This window comes from Mixophyes fleayi, chromosome 10 (genome assembly GCF_038048845.1).
Source record: "Mixophyes fleayi isolate aMixFle1 chromosome 10, aMixFle1.hap1, whole genome shotgun sequence".
Classification (NCBI taxonomy): Eukaryota; Metazoa; Chordata; class Amphibia; order Anura; family Limnodynastidae; genus Mixophyes; species Mixophyes fleayi.
The window spans coordinates 41,590,881-41,612,102 of NC_134411.1; the positions used below are offsets into that span (position 1 = coordinate 41,590,881).

General features: G+C 38.0%; 1 protein-coding gene across 3 annotated transcripts in view; it reads right to left on the reverse strand.

Annotated features, from left to right (window-relative positions):
- The window catches only part of EML3 (EMAP like 3), a 49,934-nt gene that overhangs the window by 17,128 nt on the left and 11,584 nt on the right, over window positions 1-21,222 (reverse strand). For 2 of the 3 annotated variants that reach the window (XM_075188570.1, XM_075188569.1), the window contains exons 4-16: window positions 19,819-20,097; window positions 12,477-12,577; window positions 12,289-12,324; window positions 10,540-10,663; window positions 10,254-10,403; window positions 9,408-9,477; window positions 7,794-7,895; window positions 7,388-7,483; window positions 7,055-7,189; window positions 6,466-6,604; window positions 3,757-3,908; window positions 3,071-3,196; window positions 1,152-1,283 (exon numbers count right to left, since the gene is read on the reverse strand). In XM_075188570.1, the coding sequence (XP_075044671.1) occupies window positions 1,152-1,283; window positions 3,071-3,196; window positions 3,757-3,908; window positions 6,466-6,604; window positions 7,055-7,189; window positions 7,388-7,483; window positions 7,794-7,895; window positions 9,408-9,477; window positions 10,254-10,403; window positions 10,540-10,663; window positions 12,289-12,324; window positions 12,477-12,577; window positions 19,819-20,097 (1,642 nt within the window). The remainder of the gene's footprint in view (window positions 1-1,151; window positions 1,284-3,070; window positions 3,197-3,756; window positions 3,909-6,465; window positions 6,605-7,054; window positions 7,190-7,387; window positions 7,484-7,793; window positions 7,896-9,407; window positions 9,478-10,253; window positions 10,404-10,539; window positions 10,664-12,288; window positions 12,325-12,476; window positions 12,578-19,818; window positions 20,098-21,222) is intronic. The other variant, XM_075188571.1, reaches the window with a different exon arrangement.

A 21,222-nucleotide genomic window follows, 5' to 3' on the forward strand; every position in this document is an offset into this window, starting at 1 on the left:
GCCACTATCAACAAAGTTTGGTCAGTTTATAGGATGGAAAGCATCACAGCTCTCCTCAAAGACAAACCAGTGAACTTCAAAAACACATGGTCTTCCTGGACGAATCACTGTGATGCTGAACCTCCCTTGACAACCGGTTGACAAATCTCTGTTGGTCTGGATAGGTACCCCTGTCAGGTTAAAGAAGGATCATTGCGCATATAAGTTCTGGAAAATTCTGATTTAATTCGTTCTTCATATAGCCACACGGGTCAATGCCTCTCTACCCTACAATCTGAAGCATAATACAATGAGTAGAATATTCTCCTGTTCCCCTCCCCATTCCCATAACCTCCCTTTCCTTCCCCTATTGTTCGTCTCCCCCCTCCCTCTGAAAAATAAAAACAAACAACATTTTTCTTTTTCTTTTCCATAAATAACATACCGGATTTTAGAGAATTAATCTAAGTCTTTCTATTATTATGTGTAAACTCTATTGAATTTCATATGTATACAGTATGTTTATACATTCTCTTGGTATGTTTCAATATCATTGTTTTGTTTTGAAAAAACCCCAATAAAAATTACTTTAAAAAACAAACAAACCCCCCCCCCCCCCCCCCCACAGATCTGTGGGTTTTCTAAACCCCTTACATGCAGAGGGACGGGTGGGCTTGTCCTTAGCACTTTAGGAGGACGAGTCCAAGTTGTCCTTAGCTCTCAAAGGGTTAAATAATTTCTGCTATGAAAAGTGCCTTGTTGGTACAGAAGAATGTAGAGGCAAAATTCCAATTACACCAGCTCTGAGTGTGGTAAAAATCTTGATCACCTAAATGCTTTCTAGACACCCGCTAAAACAGAAACACTCTCATGTCCGGGCAGCTCCTATTAGCATAAGGAGGAGAAATATGTCCTTGTGCAATCAATAATATTGTGCAACGCTATCATATTTGTGTGTCTATAAAACCAGATGTAACTGTGTAAACAAAGGCACATGACAACATGGATTGAAACTGAGAACCGTAAGACATAAAAAGTACCTTTCCTAAACAGACAAAGGATATAACTTTACTTCTGACAGTTGTCCTTTCAAATATCTATGTACAATGTAGTGTGTAATTAGGAGCTGTGATTGAGTATTGAAATGTGTATTTGTGCTACTGCGTTCTCACCTCCAGTACACATGCCCAGCTCAGGGTATGATCGTTACCATTCCAGATACACAACTGCTTGTCATGCCCAGAGGTCAGGAAGATATTCTGAGAGGGGTGTGTAGCCAATCCCCACAACTCATCTATGTGCCCCTACAAAAAAACAAAGAATAAATAATGAATTGAAAATACATAATTAAATGGATTTAACACTGATATTAATGAGAAACTCATGGGGAGAGGGGCTTGACTATGCTGTTAGGTATTTCAAAAACATCTGTCCCAAGCAGGAGGGAGGACCTCTTGCAGAGACCGTGACAGCCATGGGGACCCACTAGAAGGGGGGACTGGTGGAGTAGAGATAAAGACATTTTAATTTTGGGTGGAGTTATCCTTTAAAACTTGGTATTTATGATTTTCTGTATTCTTACAATGAAGTCATCTGTGTTATTTTCAATAACTGTTCAAACTAACAGCCTATAACATTTCAATTAAATGAATTTTTTTTTACTGTGTTGATAGATTTTACTGTGGACCACTGCATGGACTTTCTAAAGGTAACCATGTAATAATGCTTGCCAGTTTTCCTGCAAATAATACTGAATATCTGTATATAGAAGAGAACACATATACTTAATTCTGCTAGAATATGTATTATCCAGAACACAGTGATGGATTTGTATGTTCTTTTTTTTACAGCAGTAAACATATTTCCCTCTTAAAAGTAGAAGTATGAATTACTGCACAATACCTGATTCATCAGGAAAATATAGTAATGTACTACATTCTTTTCTCTAATACTTACATAAACGCCTGTCAATGCAAATGCTTGTTAATTATACAATTACTTCTACTATCCAACAAAAATACATCTTTGTTTTGTGGATGGAGTAATAAGCCTAAATGTGGCCTCACGGATTCTTAAATGCTGACCAACAAAATTCTCATTGCTGTGCTGTCCTGCAATGATCCCAATCCTGGTGTGTTCCGAACAATTCTCATTCCTGTGGTATTCTGCGTCACTCTCTCTCTCTTGTGTAGTGTTCTGCATGGTTCTCAAATCTGTGGTGTTCTGTGTGATTCAAGTTCCTTCCTATAATTCTTAACTCAGTGTTGTTGTAGTTGATTCTCATTCCTATGTTGTAAACCCCATTCTGGGGTGTTCTGCAAAATTATCAATACTGAAGTGTTCTCCTTCGAGTGGTGTTACAACATGTGGGGCCTGATTCATTAAGGAAAGTAAAGCAAAAAAAAGAGTAACTTTGAACTTTGGCAAAACCATGTTGTTTTGGAGAAGGAGGTAAATTTAAAATGTGAGGACAGATTTATAATTGGGGTAGAGCATGCCCTAGATCAACTTTTAATGTTAGTGTAAAAATAAAGCTATCAAGTATTTGCATCCTACATGAAAAAACAGTCAGTATTTTCCTTATGTGCAAAATAATAAACTCATTTGTACCCCTTGCATTGCAACATGATTTTGCCACGGTTCAAAGTTACACATTTTTTGCTTTGCTTCCCTTAATGAATCAGGCCTGTGGTGTTCTGCATGAATCTCGATTCTGAGATGTTCTTTGTCGTTCTCTTTCCAGTGGTCTAGTGTGATTCCCATACTTGTAGTATTCAGCATGACTGTCAGTACTGTGGTGTTTTCTAAGACTGTCACTTTTATGGTGCTCTGCTTGATTTTCATTCCTGTAGTTTCTCAATACTGTGGCGCAAGACATCTGTTGTGGTCTGTATGATTCTGAATCTTGCTGTCTTTTGAGTTGTCCTGCTACGGTCTTAACTCTGTGGCATTCTACAAGATTCTCATTTGGAGGCTGTCCTTTAAGAGTCTCAATTCTATGGTTATTTATTAACTTATTTATTGATGTTGCCATAAGGACATATTTTTGCATGTGAAATTACTCTTATCATACAAATGTGCTTATTCAAACCTGTATTATAGGTGTGAATCCCTGTTCCAGAGAACCTTTCAGTAGAGCATTCTTCGTTGTACCAATCAGCAGTTCTCCTCCAATTCCCTCCACAATAGAACGCACAGCCCCAAACTGTTCAGGAATCTGTAGAAGACAGTGAAGGAGTTTGATGGAACAAACTGCCACCAAATACATGGCTTACCCAAGTTGTATCCTAGTAAAGTGTGTAAGCATAGGGCATTCTATCCAATGACTGTTGCTTAATGCTAATTATAGTGAAAGGAATCATTGTGTGACTCCTTAGATCTGTCTGATACTTTATTCACTAAGCTATTATCATACAGGCTTTTTTATGGCCATCTAGCTATTGCGGACACTGTTGTATGGTTGTCTGTGTATAATATTTTATTGTACCTCTACAGGGCAAGCAATAGGTATGCTCTTGGTTATATTAATAAGTCCAAACATACAAGCAATAAGCTAAAAACATGTATCCGTATCTTCTATGCCCTCTTATTAAAAAAAAAGTTAAAATAAACCCTGCTTAACATTAGGATAATTTTTTTCCCTTATATCTCAGACTACTATGTTATATAGGGTAATGTCATATTCTCCCACATTATTCTGTAGAGTGATATCATAATGCTGTTCTAGGATGCTGTTCTGCTGGCTAATGGTATCCAAGGTTGAGTCTTCCATCTCACCTCACACTCCTTAAGCTGGCTCAGTGTCTCGCTCCATAGCACCAAGCGCTTGTCCTTCCCTCCAGAACTGAGCACATAGCCCCCTCGGAGAGCTGTCAGCGAGGATACACTGCCCTCATGTGCACGCGTGTGACGGACTATCTGGTATGTGTCTGAGGAGGAGTTAGAAATTGGATTAGGAAAAAAAGTCATAAGAAGTAATGGAAAACTTATGACAATAGTCAATAGTTAGGTACAGCTAGTCTAGTGAGTGACTTCTTTTATTTTTATGTGTTTTTTCAACACACTCACACTCAATCAGACTTATTTATAATACGGTGGAGCAAACACAAATGCACTGTGCTCAACAGCAACCAATCAGTTATTACAGTTTATTACTCTAACTCAGCAATGGGCAACAGGCAGGATGTGGGCCACCAGCATGCCACCGAGTGTTCACCTGCACACCCCTCTCCCCCTGGCGGCTGTTCCTGATCCTATCAGAATGGACAGTGCAGGAAGGTCATGCAGCATACGCGGAGGAGGAGGTAGTGCACTGTGCTATTCCTCCTTCTTCTGTGCGGCCCCTTTGAAGGCTGGAGGGCCACGCATGCTATTTTATGTTGCCCCTTACTGCTCTAATTTATACTTTACTAATCAAAGCTTATGTCTGTTTGGTTGCTAAGATTACAGAATATTTGTATCATGGATCTTTTATCCCCATATAAAACTTATCTGGCAAAATGCTTTAAAATAGGTACTAAATATTTTAATATAAAAGTTATAAAAAATGTAATACAAATTTATGTTAATCTACATACGGTGCATGTCTAGAATGCTTTCGGATGTATTCATTATTGTATGTAACATTGTTAGCAAACTGAGTTTAAGAAACAGACTCCTATAAACCTCAATTCTGGTAGATTTTTCAATGATAATCCCACCTTTACGAACTTTTTAAGGATTAAGGGCCTGATTTAGAGTTGGAAGCAATTTACACTGAAAGTGTAAATTGCATCCAGTAATTTACACAGTATTAAGAATGGCACGGATCTTTAGAACTTAGAATACTGTGCAAATTGCACAAACACACCTCTTTATCTGCCTTATGGGCCGGCGTGCAAGTGTATCATGGACAGCATCCTGTAAAGCAGATAATAAAATGTATAAAAAAAAAATGTACAAAAAAAAATAAATAAAAATTGTTCTTTTCGCCCCCCCAAACAGCAAAAGGGTTGGTTATGCTGTTTGGGAGGGGGTGCACACTTTTTTATTTTTATTTAACTAGTTTTTACTTTGTTTTTTGACACATCAAGGTCTCTTGCACCAGCTGAAAGCACCCTCAAATGATACGTCTCATAGTCACGTATCTGCGGTTGCTTTCAACTCAAAATAGCATGTAAAGAGCGTGAACACGCCTTTACATTGGTAGGCTCACCCGCTACCTTCCCTGTTCCACCTCTCTAAGCGCAGAAAGGTACAACAGGGAGATCAGTCTCAGTAGGAGTGCAAACTGAGACCGATCATTAGCCAAAAGTGCTTTTAGCGCTGAACAAAAGGACTTGCATCTCACTCTAAATCAGGCCTAAATGTGCAAAATAGAGCCTTAGGGCTAGATTTACTAAGCTGCGGGTTTTGAAAAAGTGGGGATGTTGCCTATAGCAGATTCAGATTCTAGCTTTCATTTATTTAGTACCTTCTACAAAATGACAGCTAGAATCTGATTGGTTGCTATAGGCAACATCCCCACTTTTTCAAACCCGCAGCTTAGTAAATCTAGCCCTTAGTGTCTGATTTGCAAATAAGGAGATTTTTGTACTTACTGTAGAATATTTCTCTGAGGCTGTATGGTAATACAGACATTAGGCATATATTTTACCCCTAGGAGGCTAGACACTGGTAAAAACCTGCCTACTTCTATCCCCTACTACTCCCTGACTTCCCTATTCACCCTCAGTTTAACACTAGCCCAACATGAAGACAAGAACAATAAGAGGAGGAGAGTAGAATAGAGACCAAGCATTCCCGGGTCTGTTGGACTGTGTCCCCGTACAATCTCAGAGAAAGAGATTTAACGGTAAGTACAAAATTCCTCTGTCTTTCCTTACACAGTAGGGGGGCACAGGCACTTGGATGTGCCATAGCCAGATTCTATGGGAGGGATGGAATGTTGTTTATACTGGCACCCTGAAGGATCTTCCAACCAATTCAGCCTCTATACAGTAACACCCATCAAGTAGAAATTACAGAAGTATGCATGTACAGTATTCTAGAGAGCATGACTAACAAACAATTAGACATATAATATGGCTTATATTTGCAAAATAGTCCCTTCATCCACAAAGATGGAGTCTTCATTTAACTTTTTAGTTTCATTTTACTCACAACACCCCATTAGTCAAACCCAATTCCTGTTCATCCTGGTTGAAGGAAAAGCTATATTGCCATTGTGTTCATTAAAATACAGGGATATTTTGATAAAGTTTAATAAAAGTAGACTAGCAGTAATCTTCATGGTCTAAGGTGGGGATTACATGATCAAAATAATGTTGGTTTCTGCAACAGCAGAAAAATATCACCATGTGTGGTTCCGAACAAACCATAAATGAAATGTGAAGGACGGTTCTGCTAGAACATTCATAGCTCAAGTGTTCCAGCCCATTGTATTTTTTGTGGAAATCTCTTCTTTACTTTGTATATACAGTACATGTTTTATATACATTATCTCACCTTTTGCACCTCTCCCCAATGTCCTTGTATCTGCTGCACTTCTGCCCCAAGTTAATATCTGACCCTCTGAGTCTCCAGTGAGGACATCACCGGTTCGATCAAACAGCAGACACTGCACATAGCGAGGTTTTTTGTACTTCTAAAGGAATTAAAAACATATAGATACTTGAGATAGATGTAAAATGTGGACTAGTAATTTATAATTAATCAAACGGTAAAATAATTCAAGAATGCATAAAGCGCTACGGAATTTGCTGGCGCTATATAAATAAATGTTGATGATGAATGCATAGCACAAAAATATTGCCATTGTCATTGTTGAGACAGAAAATATTAAGAAACAAAAATCAAATAAAAAAATAAACAATACCCCCCCCCCTTCCCCAAACAAACAAAAAAAAAAAAAAACACACATGTAGGGGTAGATTAGATGGACCTGGAGGTGCTTTTCTGCAATCAAATTCTATGTTCCTAAGCAAAATGGTAACCATGGCCTTGACAGCAGAAAAACAGAGATGAAGAGGTCACCTGGCACAGATATCCACATACATAAAATATTTGGTTTTAAAGAGTTACAGGTAACACCTACCCCAAAAATGCCCTGTTTCTTAGTAAGCGAAGCACCACTCCAACTCCAAAAGTGTATATGTGATTTGCCCACAGTGACAATGTAATAGCTGTCAACGGGATTGAAAGCCACACACAGCACTGGCTCATTTGTGCACTAAAACAAAACAATAACCTGTTATTTTATTGAAACGTAGATATTATTTAAGGAGAAGTGAAAGAGGAAACATTTAAAGCATTGGACACATAAATAACGTTGAGCAGGAAACATGTCAGTGCTCATCTGGAATTGACCAGACCTGGCACATGGAGCTGCTGTTGCTCCCATTGCTGTTCTCACATTACAGTAACAGACCTTTGTTTCTGCAATCTTGTTCCCTTTTGCCGTGTCCCAGATAGATAACACATGTTCATTGCAGTCATCTACAACACAGAGGTATAAGCCAGAGTCCTGTAAAAGGATTGGAATATAAATAAGGTGTTTATAAGGAGAACGAAAGCCAGATCCATAATGCAGGAGAGAAAGAGAAGAAAACACAATTGAAGAAGGCAGGGTGAATTTAATATGAACTATTATTGCTTCCTAAATGATTACCTAGAAAAACTACTTTCAATTGTCTTTTAGGCATTTTTGTAGACTGGTCACAAGGTATCATCCTTGCCTAACCTCCTGAAAATCACTCCTAAACGAAAAGAATTCTCAGAATCTTGGAGACACTGAACGGACTGAAGTGGAGTGATCACTGAATAGTGAGACTTACGTGGGTGGAGAAGGCAAGGCAGCCCACACCCCTTTCAAAGAAGCCGAGACCGATCTGATGTAATATCTGGAGTGTCGATGAATCCCATATAAACACCATGGGCTGCAAACAGAAAATGATAAGCATATTGTATATGTTCAAACAGTAATCGCTCCTCTGTGGATTGTACTTTTATCTATCTACAGAGGTTGGTAAACACTGATGTCAATGGTGGAAGATGATGGAGGCTGGAAGAACCATTCGTTTCAGAACAGTACACTTCATATAATATTACAAATTACACATAACTATGCCAACAGGAACTCAGCATATGCAAATTCAACAAGCCTAGTGTACAGAGTAAAACAAGACATGCAATTGTGAAAGATACATTTCTAAAATAAAATAGTATACCAAGGAATGATAAATACATTGTGCAATACATTTATTTATTTTACAATAGAAAGGAAACAACATTGTGTCTCTTCTGTTTTCATTAATGTAGCAATATTGCAGTAATCTGTTCTGTTCTCATTTTGTTTTTCAGCCTTACTGCAGATCCGGAGCAGCATGAAAGAGCCAGACCAGCATGAAATCCCCTGGATTTTATGGTTTGGGGCTTCTTGCCAATTAACCAATTTAGATGTAATCTAAATACAACAATTGTGTAACCAGCTCCTCAATTCAACACACAATCTAAAAGTTCCCACTAAGCACACTGAACAGCATAGAGTATTTGCTATATATCCCCCACAGGTTACCCTAATTTCAGGAAGTGTTCAAGTGATATCTGTATAGATAAATTATTAACACTAAAATGTGTTTCTCTAAAGATAGGAATTATAATATTGTTACAGATGTCAGCTCTCTACACCCATACTTTGTACCCAAAATGCTTCTTGACCAACACTGTGTTGTATACAATATAGTTGAAGTACAATTGCAAAGGCTACATGCAGTAGTGAAATGACAATTCATACAAGTCAAAATTAGACAGATCCAAAACAAGAAACATGGAAAGTCTTTAAAGTACAGCGGCTCTGTGGCCAGAAATAATAATGACGATAATGCGGTCTATCTTTTCAGTAAGAATTAATGACATCCCTGAGACACTAAGGGGTATAATTACTAAACTGTGGGTTTTAAAAAAGTGGAGATTTTGCCTATAGCAACCAATAAATTTTTAGCTGTCATTTTGTAGAATGTACTAAATAATAACTACAATCTGATTGGTTGCTATAGGCAACATCTTTACTTTTTCAAACCCACAGTATAGAAAATATACCCACAAGGGTTTTTTTGTTTCCATTATACATTATGACATTTTTATTCTTACAATAGGTCACCTTAGTAGTATTTTATTGAAGGTTTGTAAAGGCAAAATTGTATTGAAAGATGCCAATTTAACTGATTTAGGAACTGATTTTTACAATGATTGTATAACCCAGGATTTGTGCATAGGGTTCCCATATGTCCTAGTTATATATATAGCCCTGTATTTGAAGGCTCACTGTGTTTAGGTTAAATTAGGTGAATGGTATATGAAAAGAAGCTTGGATTAAATGGACTGATAACTTAGTGTCAGAAAGGTTGAGTCCCTAGAAATGTATTTATCGGTGCTTCTCCTTTGCTCACCTTACCGTCCTTGTCCACTCCAGCTGTTTGTCCGGAGGCCACTCTGACGCCATCAGGATGCACAGCTAAACTGTACGAGAGGAGAGCGCACAAGAAGGTTAAGGTGAGAATCTAGGATATGTTAGAAAAATTGTACACACAATAATTTTAATTGTTATGAAAAAAAGGTAATGGGGATATCAGGCTTTAGATTACTTTGATGTATTAGTTTCTACATGTTCTCTCGCAACTTTTACAAAAGCCTTTGATTTATCTGGCTGGCTTCCCTTCATGCCCTTTAACTGTAAATGTGTATTATTAGGCAGGATTACCTATTCCCATTGGATACAATATTACTGTATTCTCTGGATTGGATATGACTGTATCCAGATTCCAGGGCAAGAAAAGTATAAAAAGAACTCTGCAGAGTTATGTAAAGATAATGCAGAAAATCACAGAAAGATAGAAATAGTATTTATTTAGTAACATTGCAGATAGACATTGAAGAGCAAGTATAGTAATGCTACCTTGAGACGGAGCCCCCTCTAGGCTGAGCTAATTTTTAGTCTCTTGTCAATAAGCCTCATGACTTCCTGAAACTAGTTATTGCAAAATCTTTGCCGGAATTCTTTTGTTACTTTATACCCACCATAGTCCTATAATCCGGGGTGATTGCCAAATGGGTCATGCAGGATCTAAAACCTTGCAACACTTAACAAAAAATGGACAAAACACTATTCAGTAAGTATAGTTCTATTTATGAAATCACCCCATGCCTTTCATAACCGAAATTCAATCCTGCCTATAGGTCTTATTCACTCCCTGTCAGGACTAAACATTTCCTGTGTCAGATCCTATCTGACTCACCAGCGTACGCAATCCGTGTGCCGCAAAAAATGGCGCTGGGTTCCGCGGCTCACATCACAGATGACAATGACACAGGCAGTGAAATAGATGACTTCTCCAGACTGCAGTATGCGGAGACTGCATCGGGAGTCACGGCCACGACAACCAAAGCTGCAGGGAGGGGATCAAGGAAAATCTCCTAGCTGAACATTTTGGTGAAGAAGAGCTCCTGAAACAAAGCTGCATTGCATGTGGCACTGCAGGTGGGATAACAAGTTCCTAAACCACCAATCAAAGCTAAGGATACACCCATTCTAACTGCAACTTCTCACTGGGAAGTTCTGGTTTCTGGTCATCATGGTTCTGTATGCTGGACGGTATATACATTGTGATTGGGCGGCCGCGGAGAAAAACTTTAACACTTACACCCTCTAAGGAAAAGAAGAGCATATATTTACATAAAGGATATTGGCGCACTAAACAAATGAATAGGAAAACATTCTCTGTAAAGAATTGTGAAATATATATCAGCACTATATAAATAGATAATAATAATAACACCAGTATGACATTCAGATTACAATTGCGGATTGACTGGCACCATAATTAAGCCCTTCACCCTAAAATATCCCAGTGAGAAACATGGTAACGATCTATAATAATCAGCAGATATCTAGTGTTCACATAAACTAACAACCTGTGTTATGTGATAGCTAAAGTGACACGGTCATTGCCTATTGTGACGTTGCTATAGAAAGTGATAACACTGTAAAGAACTGTGCCTGTCTCTGTGTGCCAGAATGTATATTTCCTAACATCTGTGTATGATTCTACTATATGCACATATGTGTAAGTGTGTGTCTGAGCAAATCTGTGCCAAGTATGTCAGTGTGTCATCTGTTGGTAATTATATCAGTGAGGGGGTTAGTGAGCCCATGCAGGACATTGTGTTGGTGAGTGAGGTGCTGTGTGGCTGAAGGCTGTTGTGCTTTTGTCAAAACCAGTGTATTAAAATATTGCGTATTAAGCAAATGTGTAAGGACCAACTAACTTTAACACTGATATGAGGGTTGTTAAGGGTGTTCAGGAGAAAACCCCAAACAGGTAAATATCTCAGTAATAAAATAATATCCAGCTCCATTTCTTCTCAATGAGGCAGCAGTAACACAATCTGCCCAATCCTGCAATATCAACATTGGGACTATCCTATCTCTAAACTATCATCAGTTGTATTGGGAGTTTGCGGGCGAGGTTATAGAGTGCTTGTATGGGTGCTGTGATGAAGAATTTGTTGCTAGCGCAGCCTGACTATAAAGGCTTGGTGCAATCTGAAATTTGGTACAATTTGTTAATTGTTTTTAGCTAACATTAATGCACCAGCAGTGGGAGCATGTCTATACTCCACTAGCTCTACGTTCTCACTGGCTGGCTGCTGTGCATGCTACACAATATATTTATCCTGGACGATAAATGTCCAATGTCCACACATTTCTTAAACAGTATGTAGATTTTGTGGGGCACCTTATGTGTTGGCAGAACCAATAATATTTCAAACATGAATTCTCTCATACCCTAAAGATTCAATTTAAGTCTTGAAAAAAGCCAGATAAATATATGAGCAAATCTCATCCTATCTGTACGGTTATGTAGCAACCTCTCCATCTGTAAAATAGCCTCATTTACCTAAAATGCAATGTCATATTAACAGTACATTGATATAAAGAATGATATAAGGCAATTGCTATAAGAGATAAATAATAAAAATATATATATACACATATCTATATATATCTATATCTATATATATGAGAAACATGGAAGGCCTATAACATAGCTGCAAAAATGCAGGCCTGCAGGCCTTTGAAGTGACATTTTTATTTGTGCATTTCCATCTGGTTCCACAATACCACAAATGGTCAGGCAAGGCGACTGCACGGAATCACTTCACAAAGGCAGAAAGCAAACATGTAACAATATATGCACAAGGTGCTCAAAATCAATGTGTGTCTCAACGTTGTGGAGTCAGTTAATATCCTTTAAAGCGTTAAATACTCACCTAAATTATAATTTCCTCTTCTGGACCCGGAGGAACCTGGAATATAGTCGCACAAGAAATTAAAGACCATAGACATGTGCACAAATATACAATATATATATATATATATATATATATATATATATATATATATATATATACACACATATATTTGATATACAATGCAGTGCACCCTGGCATACTCGTACCACTGAGAAGATTTGCAGATGAGACAGCTTTCCTCTCTAGCTTTTTGCTTTTATCTTTTACATCCTTGACCATTTTATCAGAGGAACTGTTTCTGCGTAATCTGCAAAAACAAGAAATATTAGGATTAAAGCTATATACACATATTAATTTCCTTACATGGCTGAACTGAATCTTCTTCAGCATTTTATCTTAAAGTGTAAAGTTCACAACAATTTGAAAATTTATCAGAGAACAGGTTGCTGTAATGGTTTCCTGGTTAATTTTGGAAATTGCCATTGTATTTCAGCACAAAGCACTGTAGGAGAGCTCTGCTGGGCACAATGTGTTGTTATTGTGAGGAGGCTTGGGCCCTGCTCTCTGGAGCTTTAACTTTTATGATTTTCAACCACCCATGGCCGTAGGGTAGAGGATGTTTTAAAAAAAACAGTGTAAATATAGATAGCAAACTAAAAGTCTGATTGAGGGTCATTTTCTACATAAAATGTCAGTGTAACATCAGGGGCTAATGCAAGGTTGGCCACAAAAATGGGCGTAATTACTCTTAAAAATGCACACACATAAAAACTCTATTCCACCCATATGCAGAGCTGTCACATGCCGGTCCTATAGTCAGGTCCCGGGTCTGTGACTTTCCCTTTAAGAACCATGATTCTGCTTGCTTCTCTTTCAGAGACATTACTTTCACAGGTGCTCCTAGCTACTGTGATCTGGACCACTCCCTAAACCTCATTGGTCCTGGAGCACTATATGAACCTCCCAAGGTTATGGGCTCATTGCCTGATCTTTGTGTTACTTAGTCTACCTCGGTCTAGGGTGCTGCCGCCGCCGCCGCCGCCGCTGCCGCCTGTGTGCTGGACATCTAAAACCACCATACCTGCTACTTGTGGCTCGGCTGCCTGTATTTTTTTACTGAACTTCAATCAAGTTACCTTGTCATCTGTGGTTCTATGTTTGCCACGGCTATTATTATTACTCTGCTAATTATTAGTTGCTTGACTGTTATCAAGAATATATTGCCAAGCTAGTAGCCAGTTCAGTTATTCATGTTATGTGCGTTCAATCTTCATGCCGTTGTTATTGGTTACCAACTGAACTTTCATGATTTCATTGTATTTTGTGAACTGCCGTGTACTCAGCTTGCTGAGTTGTACGTATCTTATACTGTTGCTGTTATACCATCTATCACTATACTATATTGCAACGCTACTAACATCTTCTGTGTTTTGTTCAACCTTCACCATCCACTGCTATAATATCTAAGTAGTGGCAAAAGGGATCCATAAAATATCCTTAGCCGTGACAAGAGCAATACACATCTCATGATGCGAACATCTCCACTTCTGCAGCATATGCGCCTAGTTTACGCCACGTCAACAATATCGGCGTGTATTTGCACCTGCCCTCTAGCAGGTGTTGGGAAGCCATAGTTTACAAGCATATATGCGTGATTCATGCCCCTTAACTTTTCCTGTTCCACTTCTCCTGTCTTAAAGGATGTGCCAGTGCCGGATACATGCAAGTCTGCATTGGCAAATATGTGGCCAATCTCTTTGTTGGCATGCCCAGTGCGAATTTAAACAATTTATACTACACAAACCACTGTAAGTCCAACTGAGCATCAGGCCCCCTGTGGATATTTTCAGTCATTGTGCTGGGCTTTGCACATGTGCATATAGTTATAGTTATATCTCAGTGTTCTATAGGTATACTCATCTACCCCTAATTGTGTACCAGGTGCAGAACAAAAAACAGGTTTATTATTGGTGAATAAGATATTTAAAAGGGCTATAAGAGTTGCAGAAAAGGCAAACTTGAATGAGTCCAGTACTTTGCACAGAGGTATAAAGCTCTTGACCCACAAGAACAAATATTTGCTGTTAACACCAGCTCTGAAGGGGACATTATGCAATTGTTTTAGTGGTGTCCCGTTTAAGAACTAGACATATAACATGCTCCTGGCTGGCAGTGTGGTGCAGATATAGCAATGTTTTCAATGTGACAAACTCCACTTCTAACAAACATAGATGTGCTGTCCTTTTGCTTTCATAAATTAATTAAACTCAATATCATAATAAGAGGAAGTAAGTACTTCCAGCTGCCTTAGCATCTTCAAAAGGTGGAAGGATCATGCAAACAATCTTATTAAAGGGAATAATTGTATGTGTGAGTAAACCTGTGAATTTTTGCACAAATGACAGCACTAGAGCGCTAAACGAGAAGCATAAATGTACATTTTACTGCTTAGTCATAAATTAGCCTAATTTGTTAAACAAAATGTATATTTTGAAAATAAAATGCTTTGTGTAGCTCTTCTCCTTTGCTCAATAAAATGTTTTGTTTTTTAAAGTGTGCACTAGGTGGCACTGTTCTATACTTGTCTATGGATGATTATTAAGTTATTTAAATCAAGTTATAATAATGCTGGAAAAATATGTTTCTGTTTGTAAAATGCAGATACGTAAACTAAAAGTAAGCACAATTAATAGTCAAGGTATCTCTTTCCAAAATGTAAAGGTTAGTATATTGTATACCAGTGGTAGTTCTCCTGGTTTGTGGTGCAACTACAAGTTCCAGCCTATACAAGTTGACCACGGCTGTTTTATAAAATGAGTTGTCAAGCACAATAAACGTTTTAAGAAACAATATAACAGACAATGAATAAATCTGACAAGTAATGTAATAAAAAAACAAAACAAAAAACACACAGAAGTATGTTAGGAAATATTTAAACTATTTCTCTGACTATTTTTACACAAAGGATTTATTGTTCAAGTGTCCAGTTAATAAGAGAACAGTTGTTTTGTTATATTCTGGAGAAAAGGCATTTTGTCTATGCTATTTTGGTCGTTTGGTTATGCCTAGGGCTTCCATCATTTTAATAAGAAAACCAAAGCAATCATGAGACAAGAAATTTGATCAGCTTAGAAAAGCCACCATGTGCTTTTTTCTGGAGAGACATTGAAAAAAATAGTTATAAGGACTTAATCTGAGTACATAAACTGGATTCTAGATAAATAACAGATAAACTTTAATTTCTGATGCTACTTTGCACATCTACCCAACACACACACACATATATATATATATATATATATATATATATATATATATATATATATATATATATATATATATGCAATTATTGAACAGTCATCATTACCATTTATTTATATCATAGCAATACAAATGTATTTGAGAGTAGATTCGTATTCTGCTTTGTGATTAATTTAGCAAGGTATAATTTGTATCAATTGTGTTGCTGAATATTTTTATGCATGCATTGTGAAGATCAAAGACACTAATTGACTGCAGAGTAACAACATTTAAATGTCTTTTTTTTTTCTCTATCACAATGTTTGAATATTCTATATATAAACAAGTGACTTTTTATTTCACAGCTATGTAAGAAAACATGCACTGTATGAAGCAAATCAGTCACTCAACACCCCACAATAGCAACCTATTAATCAAAATAGAGCAAATTGACAGGGGTTGTTAGGTAGATTCCATTAGAGAGTGTCTGCATAACAATTAGAGGAATGCAATTATTTTGTGTGTGTGTATTTCTTTAGTCCTACGTTCTGTCTGTGCTCCTCCGTGCTCTGTTCGCAGTGAATGCCGGGCGTGACATCATGCCCGGCATTCACTGCGAAGCACCGCACAGAAGAGGGGACCAGGGAGGGAGCCAGATCGCCACCTGACCTGAACGCAGGTGACCACAAAAGGTAAGTGTTTTTCGGGGGTTGCTTTTCTACAGGATTTTTTTTTTCATTGCCTTGGGCCCCCTTTCCCCCTGGACCCTCAGGCACCGGCCCTGTATCCTGGGAGTCAACACCTACAGAGAAGGTAATACAACATGGAGGTGGAAGAGTCCAAGCTGTACAGTCCTTAGGGGCTACAAAGCAATATCTGTTACTTGTAGAAACCAAACTAAACAATCACTCCACAGGAGACCAGGCATTGCTCTATTTTCTAAATTAACGCTCACAGGTATCATGTTGTATTAGCAAATATTTATGTCTCGGCCTAAAATAGTATAATAATAGTATATTATAATAGTGAAAGCCACTTGTTTGAAAGTGGAATTATCGTTTGTTTAGGATCAGGATAAAGGCCATAATTTCAATTTATTTTACTGATTTACGAAGTTATACTGGTCAAAAGTTGTTATCTTGGTGCCCCAAGAAACTGCTGTACCTTGGCCCCAAATTTTGATGTTTATAGTCACAAACGTTATGTTTGGGGCAGAATCCCCAAAATTGACTGAGTACATATACAAAAGGGTAGACATTGATCTACAGTCTGGATAACAACATATACAAGTGATGTTTTTAAAATGTATTAATATTTAATTGTAATACTTTATATTTGAAATACTGAAATTACATGTTTGACTACAGCATAGTGCCAGGACACCTATCAGTTTACACTGTTTGGGACCTTCACACACACTATTTAGTTATGCCATCTCCTCAAAAGCTTGACACCTAGAAAACACGTTCCAATTAATTTTTCCTGGGATACAACAAACAAGTTGGGGATTATGACCTAACTCTGCTTAAATTTTTTTATAGCTGGTTTCCAAAGTCCCAGAACTTCTAATTTAATTAAAGTGATTCTGTATGACTGTAATCCATTGTTTTTGGAATTCTGCCACAAACATTTTAGGAGAAAACTCTTTTACAGAAGGAATTAAGACAAAGTCATCTGTAGGTTTAACTACTTGTATTCTCCTGTTTGTTGAGCGTCACCATATTGGATATCTGCCCAGGATTATGATGCTCTCTGGACAGCATGGGATGATATGTTTTCAATTATGACTTCTGCATAGCATTAATAGAGACCGGGGGCTACTTGAAAATGATTCTATTCTTTATCTAAGGTAAAACAAATGTCACTACCTGCATCATCCACAAAAATTATCTTTAATGAGAGAATACTGTGAAGATACAGTCGCCGGATTGTTGGCTTTGTTGTGATTGCATATCAAATGTGAACCCTTATCTCTAAGCAGTTTCTATCATTCCACTTCAAAGTGTAGCCTTTGCCTACTGATATCAGAAGCAGTCATATTGTAGACCACGCTAACATTCATCATAATACAGTCAAAGTTTAAGGGCTTGCCTAATACACATCCCCAATAAGTTTGGAAAGAGAATATTATTGGGAATGTCCATATATGGCATAACATCATCATTATCATCTATTTATATAGCACTACTAATTCCGCAGCGCTGTACAAAGAACTCTCTCACATCAATCCCTGCCCCATTGTAGGTTATGGTCTAAATTCCCTAACACATCATCATCATCTATATAGCGCCACTAATTCCGCAGCGCTGTACAGAGAACTCACTTGTTAGAATAAACAAAAAGATAGAATTCTTACAAATAAATAGTTACTATTGTATTGAAATATTAACTATTTGGAAAGCAATAAATAAAAGTAACTTTGCCCATTATGATTGGCTATATGTGCTAATTAAATTCAGTCATCACTCTGGCCCTGCACAAAAAGTGATACAAGTGTATGACTGTATGATTATCATTGATGTCACACTGTTGTTCTAAGTGCTATCAACTTATAATGCCTCTCCATAGACAACAAACTCAGCATGATTAATGTGAGCAAAACAAAAGTTGCATGATATTTTCACCATAGTTTTCTTTAATGTAACATTGTCTATTGGAATTGACAGATAGGACGCTCCTATTAAACTGTTAATATCCACATAAAAGCCCAGTAAAAATATGCAGCTCCAACCCCCTCCATCATATAGATGGGCTTCCATGAGCCATTCTTGGCACACTGATGTCTACACAGGGGCTCACTGTTACCATCCTTACCAGTCTTGTCATTTCTTTACCGGTACCATAACAATCCCATCAGAAAACTGCTGTGGAAATAGCACGACAGAGACTAATTGGTCTCTATGTTATACTGTCAATGCTGTCCCCATGAATAGCCATAATATGTGCGGCTCAAAGGTTACTTTTATTTCCAGCAGATCACTCATTATTTGCATTGTCACTGGAAGAAAAACTCTCCTTTAGACAGTCCCTTATTCTAGCTGCATAGCCTGAACAGTTGGCTTTGGGGAATACAATTTGAAGATGTGGGTGGTGAGATAAACAGTTACCATATAAACAGATCTATGGAAGGAATGTAAAAACAAAAACAAAGTTTTGCAAATTGGTGTAATATGCAGAATGTTAAGTTGATGATATAATGTTGATAATATAAAAAGATAAAAAGAACCCATCAAGAAACAGTAACAGAAATATATTGCAGGTGGTGTTACAAATATTATATCATAATTAGCTTTCATCAAAACATAAATCAGGAGCCTCAATCACACTGTGGATTATTACACAAGTGTCAAAAACAAAGAGTTGGGATATCTTTCAACGGTCTATAAGTACCTATCAAAGGCCCTGAGCCGTGAGACTTTTTAAGGCCAACAGGATAAGTTATGCCTCTGTAATATCTTTAGACCTGCAATAAAACCTTCAATGAAAGGCTAACCCAGTCAGCTTGGGGCAAGATTACATCACATATATGCCAGGGATCTCAAATAGCTGACCAAACCCTTACTTTACGGCTCCGTCAACTTTTAAATGTAAAAACCGGGACACGAAGTGTGCTCAGGTCATACAATCAACTATAAGCTTCCTTGAGGGCTGCAAATGCAATAAAACAATTATAGAAATCTACCCACACTTATACTGTTAATTTAAGGCCAATTTGAGCATCGTGAGCTACATATTTTGTGGCTGTGTGGGGGAAATTCTCTGGGAAAGCAGGACACCCCCCCCCCCCCCTACACCTCTACACCATGTTCATAAGATGAAGGGGTGGACAAGACGCATTTAGGTGGATGTTTCCCGTACCCCACAGAATTTTTCTCCCCACAAAACAACTTGATTTTCTCTTGTCTCCCTGAGGTGGATATTGGGCCTCGTCCACTTTTAAAGCATTGTTTTTTGCATATTATCAAGTGACTGTAAACTTATAATTTAGATACATCCCCCTTCCATGTTCCAAGGGCAGTGTGTGTACCTTGAAATGCGATTGCCAGACAGGCACTATGTGAATTATTTTGCAGTTCGTAAATGAGTGTTATTGAAAAATATGTCTCATGCAAGTGAAAAATCTGAAATGGCAAAGCTAGGCACGTCAGTTATTTCAAATATGGAGTCACATCACTGGCCATTCCACTATGTTATAATACATCCACTGCACAGCTATTTTAAAGGTGACAGATCAGCAAATGGGTGAGACTAATGGCATGTTATTTATGCTTAAACCCGACATTATAGTTTACACAGCACTTCACTTACAGCTCCTTCTTGTTCAGTCTCAGAGCAGTAACAGCGCGTATAGTGGCTCCTCCCTCTTCCGGCGTTGGGCTCTGGAACACCTTCTCCACCTCTTGTGCCTCCTCGGAGTCAGTGATCCCATCTGGAGTTTCACCATTCAGTGAGTCATTCTCACACAATATTGTCCCATCCACTGTATCTAGACTTTCTTTGGATCCTTTCTCCACCAGAGACCACTCCGTCTGTGTCCCAACAGTACTATGTAAACAGCCAAAATCTTGTGCACACTCCACAGGCTCACTGTCATAAGAGTAGAATGTTTAAGCGTTATATGTAATATGATCATTGTGATTATTGACAGTACCTATTTTATGTGCGAAAACAATCTTAGTTATTAGCTATAGCGGGATGTGTTCCTTTTTCTGTAAATATCAATATCTATATATTTCACTGTATAAGTTTCACCTCTACTACTGAGCTCTTTGCCTTATCTTTATAGACAAAGAACATAGGTGAAGAGTCTTCCAGAATACATATTTGTCCCAATGCTACTCTGCTTAGGTGGACAGCCTGCTTCTTGTCAATTTTAGCTGAGGTTTGGACTTAATGTTTGCAAATGTTACTTGTATTTCTAAATGCGACTGCTAGTGCCGCCCCAGTCTGCTATCTGTTAAAGTATTATATGATCAAGCTTGGACTGGCCCGGTGATTGCACGAAAACCTCCAATCAGCCGACATCCGACCATTTGGTCAGATATCGAGTGAGTGTGTATAGTGACACAAAGATCTAAAGTCATCCCAAAGTGCCGATCATCGTTGCATTTGGTTGGTCGTACTGTTTAATATATTCTGACCAATCACCGACCGATCATGTAGTGTGTATGCACTCATGCTCACAATCTCCATAGAGTTTACAGAGTCGTGTTCTATTCAGCCGATACTAGCAGTGAATGTCCCGGTGAATAAATGTAGAGAGTGCTGTAGAAGTAATAATTAACTTGTTCATTCTGAGACAGAATGTTTAGTTTGAGAGTCACAGAAGCTAATGAAATTCGTTAAAACATGTGGATAGCTGTAACAAGGTGGTTTTAATCAGTGTGACAATGTCACCATATTGAATGAATGAATGCATGCTGTGCTGTCATTCTCTGAAGACCAGAGAACCAGATGAAGGACCAGATAAAGAGCACAGATCTGAAGGTAAATCATGTCAGTGTGTACGCATGAATCGCCAGACTGATCGGACCTTCAGTCATAGGTACAATCGTTTGAGATAACACATTGTTCGGAAAATTCTTCACTGTGTACCTAATCATCCTTTTTGGACAAGGTGGATAAGCCTAAAAGCAATGAGATCAATGGCTGAGCCCTATGAAATGGAACAAAGTCTCTCCTTAAATAACTACCTATAAAGACTGACTTTCA